This window comes from Podarcis bocagei (assembly GCF_964188305.1).
Source record: "Podarcis bocagei genome assembly, chromosome: 13".
NCBI classification, from domain to species: Eukaryota; Metazoa; Chordata; class Lepidosauria; order Squamata; family Lacertidae; genus Podarcis; species Podarcis bocagei.
This window is the reverse complement of record NC_138138.1, coordinates 56401176-56428102: the sequence shown is the minus strand read 5'-3', so window position 1 is coordinate 56428102 and position 26927 is coordinate 56401176. Positions and strand designations below refer to the sequence as shown.

The 26927-nt window shown below is 50.7% G+C and overlaps 1 protein-coding gene across 9 annotated transcripts in view; it reads left to right on the top strand.

The window, feature by feature from the left end:
- CAMTA2 (calmodulin binding transcription activator 2) overlaps positions 1 to 26927 on the top strand; it is a 59084-nt gene that overhangs the window by 834 nt on the left and 31323 nt on the right. For 3 of the 9 annotated variants that reach the window (XM_081167692.1, XM_081167690.1, XM_081167685.1), the window contains exons 1-11: positions 1265 to 1455; positions 2451 to 2560; positions 3543 to 3646; positions 11052 to 11119; positions 12284 to 12419; positions 14164 to 14235; positions 16509 to 16662; positions 17333 to 17473; positions 20698 to 21875; positions 23901 to 24027; positions 25783 to 25911. In XM_081167692.1, coding sequence (XP_081023818.1) covers positions 2533 to 2560; positions 3543 to 3646; positions 11052 to 11119; positions 12284 to 12419; positions 14164 to 14235; positions 16509 to 16662; positions 17333 to 17473; positions 20698 to 21875; positions 23901 to 24027; positions 25783 to 25911 — 2137 coding nt within the window. In that variant the 5' untranslated portion in view covers positions 1265 to 1455; positions 2451 to 2532. Of the gene's footprint in view, positions 1 to 263; positions 537 to 1261; positions 1456 to 1810; positions 1922 to 2450; positions 2561 to 3542; positions 3647 to 11051; positions 11120 to 12283; positions 12420 to 14163; positions 14236 to 16508; positions 16663 to 17332; positions 17474 to 20697; positions 21876 to 23900; positions 24028 to 25782; positions 25912 to 26927 lie in introns of those variants that run through there. The other 6 variants (XM_081167687.1, XM_081167691.1, XM_081167693.1 and 3 more) reach the window with 6 other exon arrangements.

Genomic DNA, 26927 nt, shown 5'->3' with positions numbered 1-26927 from the left:
TTATTATTTATACCCCGCCCATCTGGCTGGGTTTCCCCAGCCACTCTGGGCGGCTTCCAACAGAATATTAAAATACAATAACCTATTAAACATTAAAAGCTTCCCTAAACAGGGCTGCCTTCAGATGTCGTCTAAAAGTCTGGTAGTTGTTGTTCTCTTTGACATCTGGTGGGAGGGTGTTCCACAGGGCAGGAGCCACCACCGAGAAGGCCCTCTGCCCGGTTCCCTGTAACTTGGCTTCTCGCAGGGAGGGAACTGCCAGAAGGCCCTCGGTGCTGGACCTCAGTGTCCTATGCTTTAGTCGACATTGCAAGCGGGGTTGGACTAGATGGCCCTTTGGGGGTCCTTTCCAACGCCCCCATTCCATGATGCCTTCTGTCTTTCTGGACTGAGTGTCCTCCCGCAGGCTAAACTCACCGAAGCTCTTGGGCAAAACGTTTTGTGATTCCGGCGAGGCTTGCCAGGCCTGGGGATGTTGCAACGAACGATGGCACTTGTGCACGAAAACTCCGCTGAAACGCAGCTGCAATTTCCTGGTTTGGGCCCGTTTCTAATTTCATAGAATCCTAGAGTTGGAAGAGACCCCAAGGGCCATCGAGTCCAACCCCCTGCCAAGCAGGAAACACCATCAGAGCACTCCTGACATATGGTTGTCAAGCCTCTGCTTAAAGACCTCCAAAGCAGGAGACTCCACCACACTCCTTGGCAGCAAATTCCACGGTCGAACAGCTCTTACTGTCAGGAAGTTCTTCCTAATGTTTAGGTGGAATCTTCTTTCTTGTCGTTTGGATCCATTGCTCCGTGTCCGCTTCTCTGGAGCAGCAGAAAACAACCTTTCTCCCTCCTCTATGTGACATCCTTTTATATCTTTGAACATGGCTATCATATCACCCCTTAACCTCCTCTTCTCCAGGCTAAACATGCCCAGCTCCCTTAGCCGTTCCTCATTTGCGACCGCCTGGGTTCTTACGGGGCTGAAGGTGTGGGACGGGGGGGGGGGCGCCTCTTGGGCTGCCCGACCCCCCCTCCCGTGGGGCGGGGATCCGGCCCCGCCTGGCTCGGAGCGCCGGGTGGCTGTTCTTAGCTCGGGACGCGGCGCGGGAAGCGTGGGAAATTTCTCCGCCCGGTTCCCAGCGCCGACCTGCGCCCGATCCCGCGCCGGCTTCCGCCTCCGGAGCCCCCTTGGCCCCGGCGGCCTCCTCCTCCTCCTCCTCCTCCTCCTCCTCGGGCTCTCCGCCTCCTCCGCCTCCGCCTCCTCTTGCGCGCTGAGCTCAGACGCTGCCGGGCCGCGGCGAGCTGTCAGCGATCGGGGCGGAGCGCGCCTCTCGGGCAGGGGAAGGAAGGCAGGCAGGCAGGCAGGGGCCGAGCCGCAGCCGGTGCTGGCGAGAAGAATGGCGGCCGGCGGCGGCGGAGCTCGGGCACCAGCGGAGGCGGCGGGGGTCCCGGCAGCAGCAGGTGCGCCCCGGAGGCTCCGCGGGAGCGAAGGATGCGCCCTGGGACTGGGCTGGAGGGCTCCGAGGGCCAGCCTTGCGCGCGGGGCCTGGCGGGGGCCGGAGGGCCACAGGCGCGGGTGGGGGGGCGGATGGAGCACCGGGGATGGGCGGCGTTGCGGGGGTAGCCGAGGTGTGGGGCTAGCGGGGGGCGCGATGGGGCGGGAGGCGTGGTCTCTTGGCCACCGGCGGGGGAGGCTGGGTTCGGGGCTGGGGGCGCGGCTGGGGCCGGCCGGAGCCACGTGGGGCGCTTGGCCGGGGGGTGGCTGGATGTGTGGGGCTGAGCTTGGCAGCTGGGGCGGGGGATCGGCGAGATTCTCCTGCGTGGGTGCAGCTCTGAAATGGTCCCTATTCTGCCGGGAAGCTGGAGCACAAAGGCTGGGGTTTGGGGGTGGCAGGAGAGCCGGAGCCCAGTTGTAGGGGGTGTCTGGGTGAGGCTGGGGGCTGGCTGTGGGTGATCTCACTTGAGGAGGGGGTCAAGGAAGGGGCGCATCCAGTTGTCCCCAACCCCCTGGGTTGGGATTGGTGCAAGGGGCAGCAATAAGCTTGATGTAGAAAAATGGGGGGAGTTCACCCCTTCGTAGTCCTTTTGAGGGTCTCTTTAGAGAATGCAGAGGTATACAATCGTAGCTGTGGAAGGGACACCAAGGGTCATCTAGTCCAACCCGCTGAAACGCAGGAATCGCAGTTAAATAATCTCTGGGATGAGGGTGCTAGCTAGCCAATGTGGGTGGGGGTTCTTGTTTGTGCTGTGTGGGGACGGGTGGGGAGAAGGGAGGAGAAAACCAGTGGATCCTGGATGATGAGAGGGTGAGGGATGTGTGGGGCCTGTGGGGGATGCGTCAGGTGTAAAGTGGGTGATATAGGCAGGGGGTGGGCCCTGAGGGTAGGGGGCTGCCTTCTGTGCCTCTGCACCCCGGCCTTCCTAAACACCCACCTCCCCACCCGCTGCCTCTCCAGGTCTGATCCCAGTCCTCACGCGTCCTGATCTGAGCCCCCCCGGCCAAAAACTCTAACGCTGTTGCCACTCAACGCTCTAAAGATGAACAAGGAAGCCACAGAGGTCTCCGGTGAGTTGCTGGGTGTTGGATCCTTTCCTGTCTTTCCTCCGTCCTCCTCCCACTCCAAAGAGACCCAGGAATTCTGGCTCCCCAATGCTTCCCTGGGCTCTCTTTCCTGTTCACGGAGCCCTTCCCCGCCAAGTCTGGATTGGGCCCCTTGCCCCAATTATATCTCCCCGAGGGCCTGTGTGGAAGAGAGGGCCGGAGAGCGGCAGGGCCTTTTCAGTGTTGGCACCCATGCTTTGTTGCCTAGTGGTTTGGCCACTCACTTTGACATCAATTTTGTCACCAGGCTCCTTCACCCAGGAAGGTGCTTCTGGGCTGCCGTGTTTGAATTTTTGCTGGCCAACCATGTGGCCTGGTGCTTTATAAATTTTATTTAAAATCGGCTGTTGAATATTTTGGTTGGGTTTTTCCGTGTGCGTGTGTGCGCTCCATATGTATTTATTACTAGCATTCACACATGGTTTGGAGCACTGGTCAAGAAGGCGACTCGTGGGGTTTTTTTAAAGCAAGCAACCAGTGGGGTCCCTCTCCAAGACTAGCAGGAGAACCCTAAGACTCCTCATCCCATGCCTTCACCTTTGCAAGAGCTACAGGAGGCCCTGCCAGCAAAACAAAACCCTGGAAGAGCCTTCCATCACGGCCTGGTGCTGTCAGCAATTCTGTGCCCCAGAACACCTGAATTCTGCCACGCTGGGGAAGACCGTCCTTAATAAATTGGGGTGAAAGGGTCTTTTATCCCAGCTCTTTTTTCTCTCCCCTGCTGGGTTCCTATCAGCAAGAGTTTTGGGTGGAGGTGAACATTCAGAAACAGGATGCTGGGCGCTGGGGCAACCACTCCCCTCGGTTCCCCTGGGATCTGCGGCCCCCCACCTCTCGCCCACCTGCCCCCTCCAGGAGAAGCCCAGGAGCCTGTCTTCCCTCTCGCCACCCCCCTGCCCCCCTGCCCAGCGCGGGTCTCACCCTCCGCCTGCCTCGCCCCTTCCAGAGAACAACCACCACCTGAAGGTTTTCCTGCCCAAGAAGCTGGTGGAATGCGTTCCCAAGTGTCCCGCCTTGCCCAAGGAGCGACTGCGCTGGAACACCAATGAGGTATTTTATGGATAGTTAAATTGATATTTTATTTAAAGATTTTCATTTATCAAGGAATAAAATGAAAAAAGAAAATGGAAAAAAAATGTGGAGGGGGGGAAGAGAGAAAGGAAATGAATGTGCAAAAAGCACAGCATAATACATTAAGTAAATTAAGTAAATTGCTATTGGTTGTTATATAATATATAATATATTATTATTATTATTATTAAAGGTAAAGGGACCCCTGACCATTAGGTCCAGTTGTGGCTGACTCTGGGGTTGCGGCGCTCATCTCGCTTTATTGGCCAAGGGAGCCGGCATACAGCTTCTGGGTCATGTGGCCAGCAGGACTAAGCCATTTCTGGCGAACCAGAGCAGCGCATGGAAATGCTGTTTACCTTCCTGCCGGAGCGGGACCTATTTATCTATTTGCACTTTGACGTGCTTTCGAACTGCTAGGTTGGCAGGAGCAGGGACCTTCTGATCGGCAAGTCCTAGGCTCTGTGGTTTAACCCACAGCGCCACCTGCGTCCCATTATTATTATTGTTATTGTTATTGTTATTATTATTATCCTAATCCATGCATGGTTACTAATATGGTTACTCAGAGCCCTCTGCCTTCTGTATGAACTCTTTCCAGATATCAGTATACTTGTCCAAACAAAGTCTACGCCTACAGGCAATCCGTTCATACATTGCAATTATTATCACTGTTATCAATCCATCGATTAACGGGAATCTTGGCTTCATTCTTCCAGTTCATCGGTATCAATCTCTTGGCAGTCATTAGGGCCTGTAGAATTCACAGAGTCTGTGACCACCTGGGGACGCTACATATTCCTATTTATTCATTAGAATATTTGAATCCCTAAGTTTTTTTCTAAGATAGTGTTTGGCTAACTGAAGGCCAGGAATAGGCAAGCTTTTCCAGCCTGGGGGTGGGCACATGGCAGCAGTGGGCGGGGCCAGGGGCAAAAAATGGGCAGGGCAATGTTTGGAAATCCTTACATTTGTACAGTGGTCTTGTTCCTGCACAGACCCCTCTCTGTCATTGGTCCAGACAGTCAAGAGGCATGATCAGTAATCCAGCCCACTTAGCAGCACTGATGACAGGAGGTGGGGGTAGCCTGGGCAGAGCTCTGAGGGCCACATGGAGAGGATTGTAGGCCAGGGGTGGCGCTGTGGGTCAAACCATAGAGCCTAGGGCTTGTCGATCAGAAGGTCGGTGGTTCGAATCCCTGCGACGGGTGAGCTCCCGTTGCTCGGTCCCTGCTCCTGCCAACCTAGCAGTTCAAAAGCACGTCAACGTGCAAGTAGATAAATAGGTACCACTCCGGCGGGAAGGTAAACGGCGTTTCCATGCACTGCTCTGGTTTGCCAGAAGCGGCTTAGTCATGCTGGCCACATGACCCAGAAGTTGTACGCCGGCTCCCTCGGCCAACAAAGCGGGATGAGCACCACAACCCCAGAGTTGTCCGTGACTGGACCTAACGGTCAGGGGTCCCTTTACCTTTATTTGGGCCTGAAGTTCCTGACCCCTGCCTTAAGGACACAATATTGGGAGTAGGACATGGAAATAGTAGCTCATGCATTAACAGCAGTTAAGATGGTGGATTTTGAAAATGCACCACACACACACACCCTCTATAGATTCTTGGTCATCGGAAGTTTGGGAAATATGCCATTTATGGTTTAAGCTGACAAACTTGATAAGGGTAAAAGAAGGCAGACGAGAAGGCAACAACGTCAGCGGGAAGCGGAGTTTGTTTATTTGTTTTGAATGGAATAACAAGCTTCAGCAAACCCACATTTAATATTTAGCTTATTTCTAAAAATACTTGCGTAGCACAACTTCATTTTTAAAAAAATCAGAGCGCTTAACAATATAGATAAATTGTTGCTGGCATCTGTCTGTCTCGAGAGACAGTGGAGTTCGCCTCCTGGGGTGAGGTCAAACCTCTGTGTTGACAGCACCAAAGTGGCCTCCCTGGGGTGCAAGCCTGGGGGGGTGTCTGGGGGTCCCGGGCTTCCCAGATGACAAGACACCCCCCCTTGGCTTTGCTGGTGTGGTCCAAAGAAAAGCAGAGCAAAACGTTTGGCACCAGCTTGGCTGCAGGAGTTGCTGGACGGAGGCGTACAAGGCATCGTCCAACAGTCTTAGGGACCCCTCTCTGGATTTCCATAGGGTTTACCCCTGTACCTTTTCTTCTCCCGAAGGTATCGCACAAGGCAGCGGAGGTTTAGAATAAGGTTTTCCTTTTCCTGGATGGGCTCCCTTCCCAGACTGATAAGCCCCATCAGACCCTCACTTCCCTCTGCAGCATGTACAGAAAGCACATTACTGACCCTTAGATTGAGGTCATATTACGGGGACAGACAACATATTACAGAACGTGTTTTCTTAAGTAGTCTGCATAAGCCTTTCCTCCCCCAAGCCGAATTTGGAAGGTCAATAAAGAAGGTGGCCAGGCTGCAGGTTTTCATAGAATCCTAGTTGGAAGGGTCCCCCAGCGGTCATCTAGTCCAACCCACTGCGGTGCAGGAATCACAGTTGCTGAGAGGCGACTGAGACTGTGGGCTGATGTTTCCATCTCTGCCTCTGGAATACATAATTGTTTTATTTCATAATGGGGAGTGTTTTGGTTTTCTGATTCTGTTGTCCAGCTGGATTGTGGGCAGGCCGCCCTGGGCTCCCTTTGAGGAGGAAGGGTGCGGTGAAAACACCACAAACAAAGCAGTTCCCCCCCCCCCCCGAGAAGCAAATTAAATAATTATAGCAAATGCACCAAGGGGAGCGAGTAGAAGCAGGAAATTTAAATCCTAAAAAAATAATAATTGAAATCGGAATATTTTATGAATCACAAATATATGGCAACGTTCGAAGCTTCCGGAACTCGCCCGGGAGCATGGAGCAGGGGTTGGGGACGTTATTGCTTTGTAAACCTTGACCACTGCCATCCAAACCTGGAAAGGACAGGTAGCAAGGGCGACTGACCGGACCTCAGCTGAGATCCTGCAGAGAAGAGGTGACGCTGAATATTGGAAGGACAGATAAAAGGAATTCCTTCTTAGAATCATAATTGTAGAGTTGGGAGGGCATCTAGGGGTCATCTAGTCCAACCCCCTTCCGTGCCGGAATGTCAACTAGATCATACATGACAGATGGACACCCGACCTCTTCTTTTAAAACTCCAATGAAGGAGGCTCCAAAGGTTTCTGTTTCCGGTGTCGACTGGCTCTTGCTGTCAGACAGTTGTCCCTGATGTTTAGAATCTCCTTTCTCGTGACTTGATTCTATTAGTTCGCGTCCTACACTCCGGAGCAGCGCATAGCTGCTCTTGTGTTCGGATCCCGCTTGCGGGTTTCTTGCCGGCATCTGGGGACAGGATCCTGGATAAGGTGGGTGAAATATACTCAGAGTCGAGAGTGGATTTCATGTTCTTTATTCAGCTCATAGTGGTGAGGAGGAATGGAAGTTTCCCCAAAGTATCTGCTTTATATACATTATTTACACAATGGGCCCCACGTGATTGGCTAATTCTGGGATTCTCCTGTAGGCGAATCAGGTTGCGGATTCACTTCCACCTGGAGCTGGATTGGGTGGCTCCTGCGGACCAATCATACTGCTGAATTGTTCTAGGACCAATCAGACTGCTGCATTCTGAATCCTATTGTTCTAGGACCAATCAGACTGCTGCATTTTGGATCCTATTCAAGTCAGTACATAACAGTGGGTCACTAGCCTGAGGGTCCCAGGACTTGCAAAGTGTTTTTTTTTTATTATTGTTGTTAAATGTATAACAAACAAGACCCGATCAGTAACAGGTCAGCCTGTCCCCTCCCGATTGTGACCGTATCCTATCATCACCTCTTCACATAAACTGATGTGCTCCTTAGTGCATGGGTAGGCAACCTAAGGGGGCTGGATCCTGCCCAATCGCCTTCTAAATCCGGCCTGCGGAAGGTATGGAAATCAACATGTTTTTACATGAGTAGAATGTGTCCTTTTATTTAAAATGCATCTCTGGGTTATTTGTGGGGCGTAGGAATTCGTTCCTTCCTGCCCAAGAAAATATAGTCTGGCCCCCCACAAGGTCTGAGGGACAGTGGACCGGCCCCCTGCTGAAAAAGTTTGCTGACCCCTGTCTTAGTGAGTGCAAAGGGCTTCTCAACAGCACCAAGTAAACAAGGCCAGTCTCTGCTCGCTGGGGAAAAGGGCTCCCCTGTCTTTTTCTTGGGGGTGTCAGCAACTGCCGCAGCCGGAGACAGGGCACTGGGTCTTGCGGAGCTGTACCAAAATAAGTTTTGCTTTGGGGAGATCTGGTGGACGGGCGTCGCTCACATTAACTGCCCTGTTTTGAAGTGGGGAGGATATACCAGCCAGGTGGTATAAACTTCTATAGAACCTCTGGGGGATGATGATTATTTTAATTATAATTCTCAGGTTCCATTTAGGAGCGGCTTCCCGTAAAATACCTCTAGGCGGTTTTTGCGGTAAATGCCATCAAGAATTAAAACAAAACCAATTGCATACACGTGAACAGTTAAAAACGGCATCTATGCAAACAGTTAGGAACACATCCGTCTGCGAAAACAGTTTGAAATCCAATACAGATTCTTAAGACGGGGATAAATATTGCCGCTGAAAAGCCTTTGTCCTTCCTTCCTTGACTGGTTTTTACAAACCAAATAAAACGACCCTGGTGCGCTTACCCTGGAGAAAGTGGAGAGAGTAAAGTTTTTCTATCATAACTCTAGAACTCGTGGATGTCCAGTGGAGCTGAATGCTGGAATAATAATAATAATAATAATAATAATAATAATAATAATAATAATAATAATAATAATAATAATAATTTATTTTTACCCCGCCCATCTGGCTGAGTTTCCCCAGCCACTCTGGGCGGCTTCCAATCAAGTGTTAAAAACAATACAGCATTAAATATTAAAAACTTCCCTAAACAGGGCTGCCTTCAGATGTCTTTTAAAGAGAAGATAGCTGCTTATTTCCTTGACATCTGGTGGGAGGGCGTTCCACAGGGCGGGCGCCACCACCGAGAAGGCCCTCTGCCTGGTTCCCTGTAACCTCACTTCTTTCAATGAGAGAACCGCCAGAAGGCCCTCAGCGCTGGACCTCAGTGTCTGGGCTGAACGATGGGGATGGAGACGCTCCTTCAGGGTCTACTGGGCCTTTGTGGCCGTTTAGGGCTTTCAAGGTCAGCACCAACACTTTGAATTGTGCTCAGAAACGTACTGGGAGCCAATGCAGATCTCTCAGGACCAGTGTTATGTGGTCTCGGTGGCCACTCCCAGTCCCCAGTCTGGCTGCCGCATTCTGGATTAATTGCAGTTTCCGGGTCACCTCCAAAGGTAGCCCCACGTAGAGTGCATGGCAGTAGTCCAAGCAGGAGATAACTAGAGCATGCACCACTCTGGCAAGGCAGTCTGCGGGCAGGGAGGGTCTCAGCTTGCATACCAGATGGAGCTGGTAGACAGCCGCCCTGGACACAGAATTGACCTGTGCCTTCATGGAAAGCTGTGAGTCCAAAATGGAAGATTCAGGACAGATTTATTTTTTTTAAAGTCCTTCTTCATGCAGTGCAGAGTTAAACTATGGAACTCCCTCCCACTGAAAGAGACTTTAAAAGATGATTCATGGAGGAGGAGAGGGCTATGGACGGCTTCTAGCCACAGTGAAGAATGTGTTCTGCCTCCAAAGTCAGAAATGCTCCTGGGTACCAGTTTCTGGAAATGGCAGGAAGGGAGTCCCTCTATAGTCACCCGTTTGGCCCCTGTGAGAGCTGGATCCCTTTGGCCTGATCCAGAAGGCGCTTTTTTTTAAAAAAAAACAATTTTTAAAATTGATTTTCCACATTTATAACAAATATAACGTATAAAAAACACGAAACAAAACATCTTACAATACTAAAAAGAAAAAAAAGAGTATAAACAGTTATCACTTCCAAAATCCAAGTTAGCTTTCATTGTGGTCTGACTTCTTCCATTCCCCCCCTAACCAAATTTCATTGTATCTCCTTTGTAACAGTTCTCCAAAATCCTCTTTCTAATACAATTAACTCCTTCAACTATCTATCTTCATCTCTTTTCTTTTTTGACTCAAATCCATTTTACTATACAACATTCTTATTCCAATCCTAGGCCTATCAGATACTTTCAAGTACCTTCTAATGATTTTATATTACAATATTTAGCTAAATAGTCTTTAAATTTCTTCCAATCTTCTTGGTACGCCTCCTCTTTCTGATCGCGGATTCTCCCAGTCAGTCCGGCCAGCTCCAAAAACTCCTGCATCTTCATCTGCCATTCTTCTACCGTTGGTATTTCTTGAGATTTCCAATTTTTTGCTAATAGCAGTCTTGCCGCTGTAGTGGCATACAAAAATAATCTAACATCTTTTTTGGGCAATTCCAATCCTATTATTCCAAGTAAAAAGGCTTCTGGTTTCTTAACAAATGGATTTTTCAACATTTTTTTCAACTCATTATAAATCTTTCCCCAGAAGTCCTTAACCTTAGGACACGGCCACCACATGTGGTAAAAGGTGCCTTCTTTTTCTTTACACTTATCTTTTTTTTCCCATATACATTTTTATTAAAGTTTCACAAATTTTTAAACAAACACAGAAACACAAACAAACACAACACAAATCACAAGTATAGTTTCGGATCCTTTTTTTCTTAACATCTTTCCCCGACTTCCCCACACCTCCCCTTCTTGTATTCCAATTCCAGTAGTTAGCTCAGCAAGTTCTTATCCCCAACTTTCACCTTATTATTATTATACTTAATTAATCTTAATTAACTAATTTTAACTTATAGACCTCAATTTAAACAACAATACTCATTCTTTACACCCTTTTCTAAGGTCGACCCAAATTCCCTTCCACTAATTTCCCAATTTTTATATTAATTACAAAACAAAATAACAGAAAGACAACATATAATTATACACCCTTTGGATTCCAAAACTCTCACCCCCCCTTTCCCGGTTTCGATCCCCCAAAAATGTCCATCAGTCTATCAACTATCAGCCTGGAGATCTCATGTCCGCTTTTTCTTTACACTTATCATCCGTATGATAAATCTTTGCTAATTTTACCAGGGTTAGGTACCACCTATATATCATTTCCATAATGTTTTCCAGAAGGCGCTTCTGATCTTCTTTCGCCCTGCGATCCTGTGGGGTGAATTGTGTGTGGGGTTACGGCTGCCTTGTGGGGAGACGTGAGATACTTACCTTTGGCCTGATGGGTGTGTTGGCGTTTGACTCGCTGTCCTGTCGGTCCCGCGATGGTTTCTGTCATTCAGAAGTCCTGTGTGGGTTCCCGTCTCCTAAGAACAGCTGGGCTGCTGGCAGGCGTTTTTCTGACCGAGCCCCAAACCCCCTCTTTTTTCTGTCGTAGGAGATCGCTTCCTACTTGATCACCTTTGAGAAACATGAAGAGTGGCTCTCGTGTTCCCCCAAGACCAGGTAGGTGTGTGAGAGGCGGGGTCATGCCTCTGACGCTGGGACATTTTGGGGGACATCTACCTGGGGCAGGGGATGTAGGCGCAGCTCACAGTGGCTTCTAGCCTGGACTGATGCCGGAAAGTGATTTGTTTTTGTTCAAATACCCTTACTCTGTCTCCAAGGCTCCGGCCCTGGCTGCCTTTGTCTTAACCATGGTTCTCCCCCTGCAAAACTTTTGTTTTTAAATCTCATTTATTGCATTTATATCGCACTAAAAGAAAAATAACCGTGCAACTTTTAGAAGGCACCTGAAGGCCGCCTTGTAGGGGGAAGTTTTTAATGTTTGATGTTTTATTTTGTTCTTATATCTGTTGGAAGCCGCCCAGAGTGGCTGGGGGAACCCATCCAGATTGGGGTGGTGGTGGTATATAAATAATAAAATTATTTATTTATTATTATTATTATTATAGTTACAGGTAGGTAGCCGTGTTGGTCTGCCGTAGTCGAAACAAAATTTTAAAAATCCTTCCAATAGAACCTTAGAGACCAACTAAGTTTGTTATTGGTATGAGCTTTCGCGTACATGCACACTTCTTCAGACACACTGAAACAGAAGTCACCAGACCCTTATTTGGTACAGCTGTCCTAGCGTAAGTTTTCGCGGCTGTGCTAATAGCTCTGGCGCAAGTGCCTCAGCCCCAATTGATCTGCTTATTGTATTTCTGTGCTGCTTTCCGTTCAAATGAATCCCAACGCAGCCGAGAAACAACAGAAACACAGCAGAGCATCACAAGCGCAGTGTAAATCATGTGCCATCAGCGAAACAGTCTATGGAACGCTGTTTACGAACCAGCAGCTATAAAAAAGTAGGCCAGACGTCACAATTACAGCACTTGGCAAATCGATATGGCAAATCCGTGTGTCGTCGTGGTTTAGAGTGCTGGACTGGGACCTGGGGGAGAGCAGGGTTCGAATTCTCACTCATCTCCCTGCGTTTGACCTTGGGCCAGTCTCTTAGCCTCACCTGCCTCCCAGGATTGTCGTGAGGGTAAAACGGGGAGGAAGAGAACCGTGGACACCGCAAGGCTGATATCCTTCGGAGCTAAAGAAATGGGATAAAGGGCTCCGTAAATACAGTTGGTGGTCTACAAAGCCCACTCCTCCCCTCTCCTCCTTCTCCCCCAGACCCCAGAACGGCTCCATCATCCTGTACAACCGCAAGAAAGTGAAGTACCGGAAGGACGGCTATTGCTGGAAGAAGCGGAAAGACGGCAAGACGACCCGCGAGGACCACATGAAGCTGAAAGTGAAAGGCGTGGAGGTAGGAAAGGGGAAGGGCAGGGGGGAGGCAGGATTGTACCAACTGGCAGGACAAGGGGTGGGGGTGGATTGGCACCAGGGGCAGGCAGCATCCCCAGACATCTGCCAAGGCCCCTAATGCAGTGTGGGGCATGGGAAGGGACCCCACAGAGCGCCCCATCTTCTGCAGCAGCTCCAGCAAGGAGAAGAGAGGATCTTAAGAGAGGGCAGGGGATGCGCGAGCTCTAGGGACCGGACAGGCCACTGGTCCCATCCCAGGATTCAGGAAGCCAAGCGAGGCCAAGCAGTCGCGGTCCAGCAGTAGAAGTCTCGCCCTGTGCATGGTTGAAATATGTTGATTTATTGGTGGAAGATCACGAAGGATTTAAATTCAGACCATTTGATCAAATTAAACTAGATGGTTGGCTACAATATTATCAGATCAACGAGTTGTATAAGCTTGATAAGAAAAATGGTTTTGCAACGGGAAAAACCAAATCTGAGATACTAATGTTAAAAATCTATCTAAAATGTATAATTTGCTGTTGGAGTGGCATACAAAGGATGGACAAGTCAAATCTGTAATGATAGAGGGGGCGAGAGATGTGGGACACAATAGAATGCCAGCCTAGGATCCAGGAAGTCGATGGAGGCCAAGCAGTTGAGGTCCAGCAACAGAGGTCTAGCCCTGAGCATCCTTCCCAAGAGAGACACTCCCACCACGTAGGCAAAGTGAGGCGGTGACTCAGGCAACGGGGCCAATGCGTCAGGTTCTCCACTTCAGCAGAAATGACTAGACACAAAAATGTAGGATGGGGGTACCTGGTTGTCAGCAGTGCCTGTGACAAGGATCCAGCAGTCTTAGTAGAGCACAAGATCAACAGTGTGATGCAACAGCAGCAAAAATAAAAGCTAATGCAATTCTCGGCTGCGTCAGCAGAAGTCTAGTGTCCAGATCAAGGGAAGTCATAAAGGTAAAGGGACCCCTGACCATTAGGTCCAGTCGCGGATGACTCTGGGGTTGTGGCGCTCATCTCTCTTTATTGGCGGAGGGAGCCGGCATACAGCTTCCGGGTCATGTGGCCAGCATGACTAAGCCGCTTCTGGCAAACCAGAGTAGCGCACGGAAATGCAGTTTACCGTCCCGCCGGAGCGGTACCTATTTATCTACTTGCACTTTGACGTGCTTTCGAACTGCTAGGTTGGCAGGAGCTGGGACCGAGCAACAGGAGCTCACCCTGTCACGGGGATTCGAACTGCCGACCTTCTGATTGGCAAGTCCTAGGCTCTGTAGTTTAACCCACAGCGCCTGTCAACTTTTCCCTTTTCTTGCAAGGAATGCTATTCGGAATAAGGGAATTTCCCTTTGGAAACGGAAAACGTTGACAGCTATGGCCCAGACATCTCCTCAGGACTCACGATGGACAGCCCTGATGACAACCAGTTGGAGAGGACTAGCCTGTTCACTAGTCAGGGTCCAGGGTGTCTTGGGGCATGGCTTTCTGAATCCAAAAACTGCAGAGTTAAAAGGAATCTCACCTGGAGCATCCCGGACAGGTGACCCTCCCAACCTCTGCTTAAAGACTTCCAACAAAGGAGAGTTCCTAGGGAGTCCGTCCCACTGTTGAGCAGCTCTTACTGGTTGGGTTCCAAGCTAGGTGCTGGGATTTGCTGTGGGGAGGGCGCAGGTTGCTCTGCCAAGCGGCACCTTCCTCTGCCTGCCTCCTCACCTGCCCGCTCTCCTTCCTCTACCCTACCCTCCGCAGTGTCTCTACGGCTGCTACGTCCACTCGTCCATCGTCCCTACATTCCACCGGCGCTGCTATTGGCTGCTGCAGGTATGTGCCACGGGGCCGAGATATGTAGAAACATAGGATTCATTGTATGGGTTGGGAGGGGCCCCGGGGTCATTTAGTCCCCAGTGATGCAGGGATCAAGTTTCTGGGGGCCGGACAAGACAACCCTTCGTGAGAATAAGATGGAAGGCCTCTGCACATGAACGAATTCATGTGCGGAAACAGCGACCCATGTGCACTTTAACACCCTAGTGTGGACACAGCCTTGCCGTGCCAGATTAGGCCTCCCACTTGCTCCTCCAGAGTCCCCTCTTTTTCCAGAAACTCAGGAATCTGGAACCGCAGGCTCCCAAGATGGGTGGTTCGGCTCCCTGGGGAGAGGGGCACTGGGGTCACCCAGGGGGAGCTAAGAGGAAAGGAGATGTCAGTGGTTACCGCACATCTGTGGTAGGTGAAGGTTTGTGCATGTTTTGGATGTAGCCATATACTGATTGAGATACACACACGCACTGTATTTTTCTGTGTATAAGACTATATTTCCCCCAATTTTTGTAAGTTTAAAATTGGAGGTCGTCTTATACTCAAAAAATATGGGTCGTCTTATACATGGGGGCGTCTTATACACGGAAAAATACGGTATATATTAGGCTACTGATTTCACGCATGGTCGTCCAACTTCTTTCCAAGTGAGAAAATCGACTGCAGATTGCTAAACATGGCAATTTAAGACCCCTGCTAAGTGGCTTCAAACCAGACGTTGGGAAACTGGGGTCACTTCACCAAGCCCATGGATCACACTAGGAATTTACTGAACAGTGAAATAGTCCCTAAATGTGGTATCTAAGACGCTTGCTAAACGCCTGTCAGGCTTTGAAAAGCTGATCAAGTCCCATCCGTTTTTGCGGAATTGATGAAATTAAATCGGCGGTTCCCAACTGGTGGTGCATGGAGGCCAGGAAGTCCATGTAACCCAAGGGTTTTCCCAAACTTGGGTCCCCAGCTGTTTTTGGACTACAATTCCCATCATCCCTAGCTAGCAGGACCAGTGGTCAGGGATGATGGGAATTGTAGTTCAAAAACAGAGCTATAACCCGCCCGGGTGGTATGTAGCACATGCCTATCAACTGCCTGGGACACCCCATTTTTTTGTTGGGGGTGCCCCAAAACATGCAGCTCACATTACACACTCGGGAGCGTGACCCGGGAGATGCACCTCCCAATTTTGCACTGGGACATGTTGGAAGGTCTGGTGGCGCCATTCACATGCCAAGAACTACCGCTGAGAGATCATCATTTTCAAAAGTCAGGGGTCCATGGCTTGGCTTTTGAAAAATGGGGGGTCCTCAGTTCTTAGCTGATTGGGAGCCACTGAACTAAATAGTTTCAACTGGGTTCCGAACAGTTGTGCAGTTTATTGTTTTGGATTTCATGGTACCTTCCTTGTTGGGTCGTGCAAACCACTGTTCTGAATTATGCTTTTTGGTGGGATCGTGTTGGGGGGACGCTTGGTTGTGGAACCAAGCGGGGCAGGGACCCCTAAAAGTGTCAGGGACCACTGACCTAGACCTAGAAACCACCAGGGGGGTATAGGGGAATTTGAAATATTATTTATAATACAAAAGCTTTAATATAAAATTTCTAACTGTGTTCTATATGTATACAGCAATGAGAAGTTTGGAAGAATTAGGTCTATTTTAATTTAGTTAATTATGTAATAGGTTTCTGATAGAAAATGAATATGGATGTTAAATTTGAGAGAGGGGGAAAGAAAAAAAAGGAAACCACCGGGCCTTAACCCTGCACTCAGCTTGAACATCAGGGCTTAACCCTGAGTCACGGGGGCCAGTGGGGACATGGACGTTTAAAAAGGTGAGGGGCGTCATCAGGACCTACACAGCAGGGGTGGTTGTAGTAAGGGTTGCAAGGTCAGGGGGCTCCAGCCCCAGCGCCTCTCTGCCCGTACAGGCAATAATAATAATAATAATAATAATAATAATAATAATAATAATAATAATAATTTATTTATACCCCGCCCATCTGGTTGGGTTTCCCAGGCCACTCTGGGCGGCTTCCAACAAAACACTAAAATACAATAACCTATTAAACATTAAAAGCTTCCCTAAACAGGGCTGCCTTCAGATGTCTTCTAAAAGTCAGATAGTTGTTCTCTTTGACATCTGGTGGGAGGGCGTTCCGCAGGGAAGGCGCCACCACCGAGAAGGCCCTCTGCCTGGTTCCCTGTAACTTGGCAATACTCTGCCCTTTGGCAGAATTCGCCCCCAGGCCAACAGCACCTCTCTTCTCCTTCCCTCCAGAATCCGGATATTGTGCTGGTTCATTACCTGAACGTTCCGGCCATTGAGGACTGCGGAAAGATCTGTGGGCCTGTCCTGTGCTCTATCAACAGCGACCGCAAGGAGTGGCTGAAGTGGTCGAAGGAAGAGCTGGTTGGCCAGTTGAAGCCAATGTGTAAGGCCAGGGTGGGGGTCTCTCTGGGGGTGTGTGGTTTTTTTTTGGGGGGGGGCTTCTGAGGGCTTAGGGTCCGGGGTGGCTGCTATGAGATCGCCCCACCCCACAGGTGCCCCTTCGATCGCTCCAACCTGCTGCAGTTACATAGCTGTCAAGCTTCCCTTTTTTTGCGGGAAATTCCCTTATTCCAGCGCCGTTTCCCGCTGGTATCCCGGATTGTTAGATATCCCGTAGACTGATCCCTTATTTTCAAGGCTGCTGATCCCTTATTTTCAAATCTGAAAGTTGACATTTATGTGCAGTTACCATGTGGTTCCCATTCTGCGTTTGTAAGAAATCTTTGGAACTCCCTGCCACTTGATATCAGGCAGCATTATCCCAACCAGGAAATTCTTCATTCTGGGCTTCACTGGGGAGGTTTCCCCCAAAGAACTATGGGGTTTGTAGTTTTCTTGAGGTGCTGAGTTTCCGCAACCATCAGGTGCCCCCGCCTCCAGATATTTTGCACTACAGCCCCTGGCAGGCCCAGGCAGCACCACCCCTCCACGGAACTACGTTTCCCAGGCTCCTTTTTTGGTGTAGTGGGGGGGGGAGGCATGATAGCCGCCCGGGTGCGGATCCTGACTCCCGCTGGAAGCGCCCACACGCCTGCTTTCCTCTCTCCCTCCAGTTCACGGGATAAAGTGGACTTGCAGCAACGGGAATGGCACGGCCGAGTTCTCGATCGAACAGCTGGTGCAGCAAATCCTGGAGAGCCACCAGGCCAAGCCCCCTCCCCGGACTCACGCCTGCCTCTGCAGCAGCGGCCTCGGTTAGTCTTTCCTGTCTGCAGTACACGGAACCCTAGAACGGGAGGGACCCCCAGAGGCCATCCAGCCCAACCCTCTTGCAGTGAGAGAATCGCGGCTAAAGAAGCACATAGGTGCACAGATAGATAAATAGATAGATCCCTTCTCCAGCCAGATGTTTTGGACCCAACAGCCCCAGCCAGCAGGCCTGTACGACGCTGAGGCTGTTGTGAGCACAGCCACCTTGGCTGGGGGCGGATATCGCTCAAAACCTCTGGCGGGCACTGGATTCGGGAAGGCTAAGGTACATTGCCCCACAGTTTTCTGGGTTTCTCTCTCTCTCCGACACACACCAGTCATTAAATTGGCTTCTGCACGACACATAATGATATAAACGATTCAGTCCGGTGAGCTTGTGCCATACCCACAATCAACGTATTTTTGTACACTGTTTGGGTATATAAAGATACGTTTTTAAGGAAAAGGATTAGCAGCGGTTCTCAGCCTGTGGGTCCCCAGATGTTGTTGGACTACAACTCCCATCATCCCTGGCCTTGCTAGTTAGGGGTGATGGGAGTTGTAGTTCAACAACATCTGGGGACCCACAGGTGGAGAAAGGCTGGGTTAAAGGGACTAGGTATTAAGTGAATGATTGACTGATGGGGAGGAGTCGGGGGGAGGGACCCCATTGCGTGTCCCCTCCACAGGATGCCTAGAGGCTGGCAGCACGAGGACAGGGCCTTCTCGGTGGCGGCTCTGCGTTTGCTCTCCCCAGAGAGGCTCCCCTAGTGCCAGGTGCCTGGCAAAAACAAGCCTTTTCAATCTTTGGCTGTTAACAATCTATGACCTCTTAAAGAGGGCAGGGAATATGTTTTTAAAAGTACCCCCCAAACACCAAGGTTTTACTAAATATATTTTGCTTTTTTGTAAAGTCGTTTTGAGTTGCCTGCGGCAAGAAAATGCTACTAATAAATTAAATTAAACAATGAGGATTTTTTAAAAGCCCTCTGCAGTCAGCAGCTGTTGTTCAATTTGGCACCAGAAAGCTCTCCTGCAAGGGAGAAAGGGAAAGGAGCTGGACAGGAACCGTAGAACCAATTAATTGGCAGTTATTTCCATCCCAAATTATCTGTTGTTGTTTAGTCGTTGAGTCGTGTCCGCCTCTTCGTGACCCCCTGGACCAGAGCATGCCAGGCACTCCTGTCTTCCACAGCCTCCCGCAGTTTGGTCAAACTCATGTTCGTAGCTTCAAGAACACTGTCCCACCATCTCGTCCTCCGTCGTCCCCTTCTCCTTGTGCCCTCCATCTTCCCCAACATCAGGGTCTTTTCCAAGGAGTCTTCTCTTCTCCTGAGGTGGCCAAAGTCTTGGAGCCTCAGCTTCAGGATCTGTCCTTCCAGTGTGCACTCAGGGCTGATTTCCTTCAGAATGGATAGGTTTGGTCTTCTTGCAGTCCATGGGACTCTCCAGAGTCTCCTCCAGCACCAGAATTCAAAAGCATCCATTCTTCGGCGATCAGCCTTCTTTATGGTCCAGCTCTCACTTCCATACATCACTACTGGGAAAACCAGAGCTTTAACTATACGGACCTTCCAAATTATCTACCGCTACGCAAACTCACCATGCACACAAACTCCCTCTCTCCCTATCCCCTAGACCAGGTCAGTTTTCTCCACCCTGAGGCCCTCCTGAGGTTTTGAACTGCAACTCCCATCAGCCTCAGCCAGCATGGCTGACACCCTGGGGCCTGATGGGAGTTGTGGTCCAAAACAACTGTTCCCTCTCTCCCCTGTTTCCTGCAGCCATTTATTGCTGGTTTTGTGTTTGGCTGGTGTATGTGAGAGGGACTGGTTCCCTCCAGTGGCAGAAGGGCGAATTGCTGCCATATGACATTTTTATATTCCGTGGGAGGAGCACAATTAATATTTTCAGATGAAAAGCTCCCCTAAACTTCAGCGTACGCTCCCCACGCCGCTCCTGGTGAGGCTCAGTTCCCAGACCCCTGATCATCTCAGTTGCCGTCCTCCGCACACCTTGCAGCTTGTCAATCTCCTTCTTAAACTGTGGTGTCCAGAACCAGACGGGGGGGCTGACCAAAGCAAGAATAATTGGTGCTATCACTTCCCTTGACCCAGAAACGCTATATTTCCTTCTTTTTTTAAAAAAAAAGTTTTTTTTCCTAACTATTTTCACATAACAAATTATTCCAACAAATCATCTTCATTATATTTCCCCCCATACAAATGTAAAGATCCCTCAGTTATCCATCTATTACATTAACAAGCATAAATTTGTGTCTGTTTATTCAAAACCAGCCAAGGAGTCCAGTTCGTTTTGTTTTTTTCTTTAAATACTTTGTAAAGAGTTGCCATTCTTCTTTAAAGTCACAGTTGTCCTTTTCACGCAGTTTGTACATCAATTTCGCCAATTCCGCATTGTCCATCAATTTCCCTCGCCACTGTTCTTTTGTCGGGGTTTCTTCATTCTTCCATCCTCGTGCTGCTAAGAATCTTGCCGCCGTTGTCGCACACATAAATATATTCTTCATTTTCCCCGGCAGGTCTTTTCCTACAATCCCTAACAGAAATGCCTCTGGCTTTTATTACAAATGTTAATTTGAACGTTTTCTTCAACTCATTGTATATCATTTCCCAGAATTTTTTTATTTCTCTACATTTCCACCACATATGGTAAAATGTCCTTTCTTTTTCCTTACGTTTCCAACATATATTTGACCCAGTTTTATACATTCTTGCAATCTGTACTGGTGTTGTATACCATCTATACATCATCTTCATATAATTTTCCTTCAGCAAAGAACAATTTGTAAATTTTAGGTCTGTTTTCCACAGTCTTTCCCAATCTTCAAACAGTATACAGTGGTACCTCGGGTTACATACGCTTCAGGTTACATACGCTTCAGGTTACAGACTCCGCTAACCCAGAAATAGTACCTCGGTTTAAGAACTTTGCTTCAGGATGAGAACAGAAATCGTGTGGCAGCAGGAGGCCCCATTAGCTAAAGTGGTGCTTCAGGTTAAGAACAGTTTCAGGTTAAGAACGGACCTCTGGAATGAATTAAGTACTTAACCCGAGGTACCACTGTATTCAGAAACGCTATATTTCCATTGACACGGCCTCGAATTGCATTCACCTTCTTTGCCGCAACATCACCCCACTGGCACATGTCGGTTTCGAGACCCCCCCCCCCCGACCTCATTCGCTCACTTTTCTCTTCCCTCCCCAGGGAGCCCCGGCCACGTCCCGCACCGATGTAGCAGCACCAAGCACCGGATCATCTCCCCGAAGGTGGAGGTCCGCCCGTCCCCCTACCCTGCCCTGACCGAGGTCCAGAACATTGCTGGCGGCCCCGAGGTGAAAGCTGAGACGGAGGCAGCCAAGTCGTCCGGACCTGATGGCAAGGAAGCCAAGCTGGCCAAGGCCGCCGCCTCCCCAGGGATGGCCGAGGCCTCCCCAGACTCCACACAGCCCCCGCCTGGCCTGGCCCACCCAAAGGGCTTCCCCAAGCAAGAGCTGCCCGCCGTCACCCTCTCCGTTGGCCTCCCTGGCAGCACCATCCTGGTCATGACCGGGATGAGCGGGGCTGAGAAGCCGCTGGCGCTGACCCCCAGCCAGCACCTGGTGTCCGGGGAGCCGGCTGCTGGTGTCCCCGCGCCCCCACTCGGCCTGGCCCTCTTGCCCGGCCCGGGACTGGTCCTCTCGCAGAACCTGGAGTCCACCATGGAGACGAGCGAGGCAGGTCCGGCAGCCTTTGACCCCGACTGCTTCCTGAACAGCCCCAAGCAAGGCCAGACCTACGGCGGTGGGGCGGGCCTGCAGACCAAGCCCGAGCCCCAGGAGGCCCCCGCGGGACCCCCGGCAACCTACCCTCTGTACGTGCCCACCAACCGCTTCTTCATCCAGGATGATGGGGCCGGGCAGGCGCCCATGCCCACCTCGCCAGCCGCTGCCTCCTCCTCTGCCGCTGCCGCCACTGAGTCGCCGTTGCCGCCGGAGGTCAAAAGCAGCCCGGAGGTCACCCCCATGGAGACGGCAGCAGCCGAGGGCGAAGGGGGCAGCCAGGAGGAGGGCGACCCTGTGGAAGCCGGGCGTCCAGAGACGGAGATGGCCGCCACGGAACTGCAGGAGGAGCTGTACTCCATGATCCAGACGGCTGCGGCCGCCACAGGGGGCTCCTTCAGCCTCTCCTTCGACAGCCACTTCCCGGACCTCATCCAGGAGCTCATGACCGAGGAGGGGGCGCCCGGCAGCGTGCAGAGCGCAGAGGAGGACCCCGGCGGCAGATCTGGGAGCCCCAGGCCCGCCCTGGCGGAGGCCTGCTTCGCGGCGGACGGAGGTCCCGTGGGGTCGCCGCAGCCGCTGGTGTCTATTATCGACTTCTCCCCGGAGTGGTCCTACCCAGAGGTGGGTACAAAGGGGGTTGGGGTCTCTGCAGGGGTGGGTGGGTGGTCTCAGCAAAGAAACAGCCTCATGGGGTTGAGAGCGGCGGCTGGCCTGGGTGCGATGGCGCCCTTTGCAGTGCCAGAATTTGGCACACCCGCGCCCCAACCCTTGCGCCGCCTTCCCAACCGTGGGTCACTATGAGACCCCTCTGCGCCCCTAAAATCCACACTCTTGGGGAACAGGAAAGCTCAGGGCAGCCTCTGGCCTCCAGCTGCTTTTGACCATGACTCCCGCCACTTGCCGGCACAGCTACATGATGGGAGTTGTAGTCTAAAGCAGGGGTTATTGAGATCATGGGTTTAATTGAGATTATTGTAGCGAAGTGAATCAAGAAAGAAGAATATAAAAAGGGAGGAGAAAGAGAATCCATAAAGAACATTTTTAAAAGCAGAGGAAAACAGCAATTAGAAAATCCATAAATTATAATTAAGGCAACAAAACTGTCATATATGTCATATATATGTAGATAGATTCAGGTAGGTAGCCATGTTGGACTAATGCAGTCGAAATAATAAAAAAAATCCTTCCAGTAGCACCTTAGAGATCAACTAAGTTTCTTCTGGGTATAAGCTTTCATGTGCACGCGCACTTCTTCAGATACCTTTCCTATATGAAACCTTTATTTCATATATGTAGATAGATAAACAGATTATCTCCCTCAAGTATTTGACAATCCATGTGTCACCTTGGTTTTGACAAAAACATTCCAAATGTCATTAAATTTGAAAGCAGGGTTGGTGTTTTTTGGGGAGGGTGTAATAGCGCAGAGGAATGGTGAGTAATTATGAAATTATTAGGCGTGGAGAGAGAGAAAGAGAAGTTTTTTTTTTCCTCCTCCTGTCTCATAACAGCAGAATCCGTGGGCACCCAGTGAAGCTGAATATATTGGGAGAAAAGAAAGCAGCGCTGGGTTAACCTGCGGAACTCCCTGCCTCAGGAGGGGCCAGAGAGGGCTAAGGATGGCTACTAGCCAGGCTGACTCTGCTCTGCCTCCACAGCTGGAGGAAATAAAGCTTCTGAATTTGGTTGCATGGGGGGGCTAGAGTGTTCCTCTTGCGCCTGGGTCCTGCTTGTGGGCTTCCTGTTGGCCACTGTGAGAGAACAGGATGCTGGACTCAAGGGGACTCCATTGGCCTGATCTAGGAGATGCTCCTATTCAGGCTGGGAGGGGGCTGGTTTATCAGGGGGTTGGAGGCAGGAGGGGGAGCTGCTGGTCAGACCCCTGGGGTCCCAGAGGAAGTGGGGGGGGGCTGTTCTTGTGGGAGAAAGGGGAGTGAGGTGTGGGAATGTCCAGGGATGCAGGAGAGGGTATGTTCTCTGATTATAGCCTTTCCAACTTGCGTTAACAAGTTCCACAATTTAGCAGAGTAACATTACCCTTTTTAAACTCACAGCGAATGCGTTTGCTCAGGCTCGCTAAAGCCTCTGTAATAACTGTTCTGGTATTTCCCCCTTATTCCCTCATAAAAGATAAGACACGGCACAGTCTTCTATAAAAGTATAAAAACACATCATTCTGTTCACAATCGGATCCGAGAAGGCAGACTTAGCTTAGAAAAGTAACATACACCTGGAAACTATCTCATCAGGAGACAGTCCCTTTGGTCCTCTCTTGGCTGGAGGCCAAGAGAGCATCTTTGGCCAAGCAGATGTTGCTTCTTCGATACATGTAGTCAAAGAGAGAGAGAGGTGGCTGCCCTGCCCTGTGCTTTTGTCGTTACCTGCACAGGTGAGGCCACGCCCACCTCTCGTCACATGCAGAGGAAGTCTGTCCCAGCCCAGAAGGAAACAGGAAGTTTACCTGCTGGCTGGACAAACATTCCTCCCCATGTGTAAACACGTTCACTCTAGGAATGTTGTACTTGACTGCTCTTGTGCTTCACATCCCGCACGAGGGAGCAGCCAAATACAGAATGTGCACAAAAGTGCACAAAAACACACACCAATAACCTGTCCTCTCTGTGTCTCTCTTTTTTGTGGGAACAGGGTGGGGTGAAGGTGCTCATCACCGGCCCCTGGATAGATGAGACCAAGCCGTACAGCTGCCACTTTGATCAGATCACTGTCCCGGCCTCCCTCATCCAGTCCGGGGTGCTGCGGTGCTATTGCCCAGGTACGGGACCTTGCGTCTTTTGGGGTGGGGTGAGATCCAGGAACCCCCCCCTCTCTTCCTCCCTGGAGCAAGGAGGTGGGTGGGTGCTTCTGATCCGTGGCTGCAGGGCTAGGCGATTTGCCTCGGGAAGAATCCTGCTGTGGTGCTGGGGGCAGCCCTCTTAGAAACCTCGGGTGCAGATGGGGAGCAGAGTCCATTGGAAGGGCCTTGGCTTGGCGTCTGCTTGGCATATCAGAGGACTCAGGTTTGGCGCCTGATGGCCATCTCCAGAGATTACCCCCCCCCCCGCCTGAAACCCCGGGGAGCTGTTGCTGCCGGCCCGTGTCGACAGTACTGAATGATAATAATAAAAATTTATTATTAATACCCCGCCCATCTGGCTGGGCTTCCCCAGCCACTCTGGGTGGCTTCCAACAAAATATTAAAAGACCAGAATACATCAAACATTAAAAGCTTCCCTAAACAGGGCTGCCTTCAGATGTCTTCTGAAAGTCAGAAAGTTGTTTATTTCCTTGACGTCTGATGGGACGGCATTCCAAAGGGCGGGCGCCACCACCGAGAAGGCCCTCTGCCTGGTTCCCTGCAACCTCACTTCTCGCAGGGAGGGAACCCCCAGAAGGCCCTCGGAGCTGGACCTCAGTGTCCGGGCAGAACGATGTGGTTGGAGACGCTCCTTCAGATATACTGGACCGAGGCCGTGAAATGGCCTGACTCATAGAATGGTACAGTCCAACCCCCTGCAAAGCAGGGGTCGCAGCTCAAGAATCGCTGACAGAGGGCCATCCAGCCTCTGCTTAAAAGCCTCCATAGAATCATAGAATCCTAGAAGAGTTGGAAGAGACCCCAAGGGCCATCGAGTCCAACCCCCTGCCAAGCAGGAAACACCATCAGAGCACTCCTGACATATGGTTGTCAAGCCTCTGCTTAAAGACCTCCAAAGTAGGAGACTCCACCACACTCCTTGGCAGCAAATTCCACTGTCAAACAGCTCTTACTGTCAGGAAGTTCTTCCTAATGTTTAGGTGGAATCTTCTTTCTTGTAGTTTGGATCCATTGCTCCGTGTCCGCTTCTCTGGAGCAGCAGAAAACAACCTTTCTCCCTCCTCTATGTGACATCCTTTTATATCTTTGAACATGGCTATCATATCACCCCTTAACCTCCTCTTCTCCAGGCTAAACATGCCCAGCTCCCTTAACCGTTCCTCATAAGGCATCGTTTCCAGGCCTTTGACCATTTTGGTTGCCCTCCTCTGGACACGTTCCAGTTTGTCAGTGTCCTTCTTGAACTGTGGTGCCCAGAACTGGACACAGTACTCCAGGTGAGGTCTGACCAGAGCTGACCAACGAAGGAGGGAGTCTGTTCCACAGCTCTGGGCCACCAGAACATCCTTCCTGGCGCTCAGTCAAAATCTCCTTTCTTGCAACTTGAAGCCATGGGTTCAAGTCCTACCCTCCAGAGCCGGAGGAGAAAACAAGCTTGCTCCATCTTCCACGGGGGCAGTCCTTGAGATATTTGACTCGCCGCAAAGCAGCTTCTTTCCTTGGAGGGCTAATGTCGTGCTTAAACCGCGCCCCCACACCTGATGCTCAGCTCACGTGGGTGCAAATAACCCCCCAAAAAAACCTTCATATCACAGCTGTGACTGCTGCATCGTAGGGGGTTGGGATGGATGACCCCTGGGTGCCCCTTGCAAGCCTACGATTCTGTAATTCTGCGACGTGCGGCCTTTTACCTTCTTCTCTTCCGCCCCGCAGCCCACGAGGCCGGTCTGGTGCCCTTGCAAGTGGCCCAGGATTCCCGCCTGGTCTCCATGTCAGTCCTTTTTGAGTATCGCGCCCGGAACTTCATGGCCTTGCGCAGCATGGATTGGCTCTCCCTGGACGGTGAGTTGTCTGCTTGGTTTATTTGCTGCCTTGATATCCCGCCCTTTTCTCCCAGCTGCTCCAGGTGTCCATTATTTAATCCGCACAACAGCCCTGAGAGGTAGGCTAGGCTCAGAAACAACGACTGGTCACCCAGGGAGCTTCGTGGACACCAAGTCAGGATTCGAACTCAGGCCTCCGCAAGATCCTAGTCCTCATTTAATCCCCACAACAGTCCTGGGAGGTAGGTTAGGCAGTGCCTGGCCCCCAAGGTCACCTGAGTGACCGAGTGGGGGAATTTAAACCCTGGTGTGTCCCCCTAGGACCTAACCCATGGGTAGGCAACCTAAGGCCCGGGGGCCGGATCCAGCCCAATCGCCTTCTAAATCCGGCACGCGGACGGTCCAGGAATCAGCATGTTTTTACATGTGTCCTTTTATTTAAAATGCATCTCTGGGTTATTTGTGGGGCCTGCCTGGTGTTCTTACATGAGTAGAATGTATGCTTTTATTTAATACTACTACTAGTACTACTAATAATAATAATTTTTATTTATACCCCGCCTTCCCCAGCCAGAGCTGGGCTCAGGGCAGCCAACACCAGTAAAATCACAGTAAAAACATAATAGGGGGGAAAGGGGGGGGGAAGAGAAAGAAAAAAAACAAAACCGCAATTTAAAATACAGGTTAAAATGCAATTTAAAATGCAGCCTCATTTTAAAGTGGCTGATAAATCTAAGCACTACCCCACCCCGGGCTCTGTACCCCACCTAGCCTCTCCCATGGGATGGGACCCAGGTGTCCTGACCCCCCTCCCTCGACTGCTGACCCTTGCGTCCAACCCAGGAGCCCAGAGGCCCTGCGTCTAGACTTGGGGGGGGGTGTCCCCCAATCTCTGCTGCCCAACTGAGGTCCGAATTTAGTGTGGCACCTTCAGTTTGGGGGGGGGGGGAATGCAGTGCCTAAACCTGGGGGTGGCCAAGAGGGGTGGGGGCGAGATTGTTTGTGGCTTTACTCTTGGAAAGAAAGGGAAATACT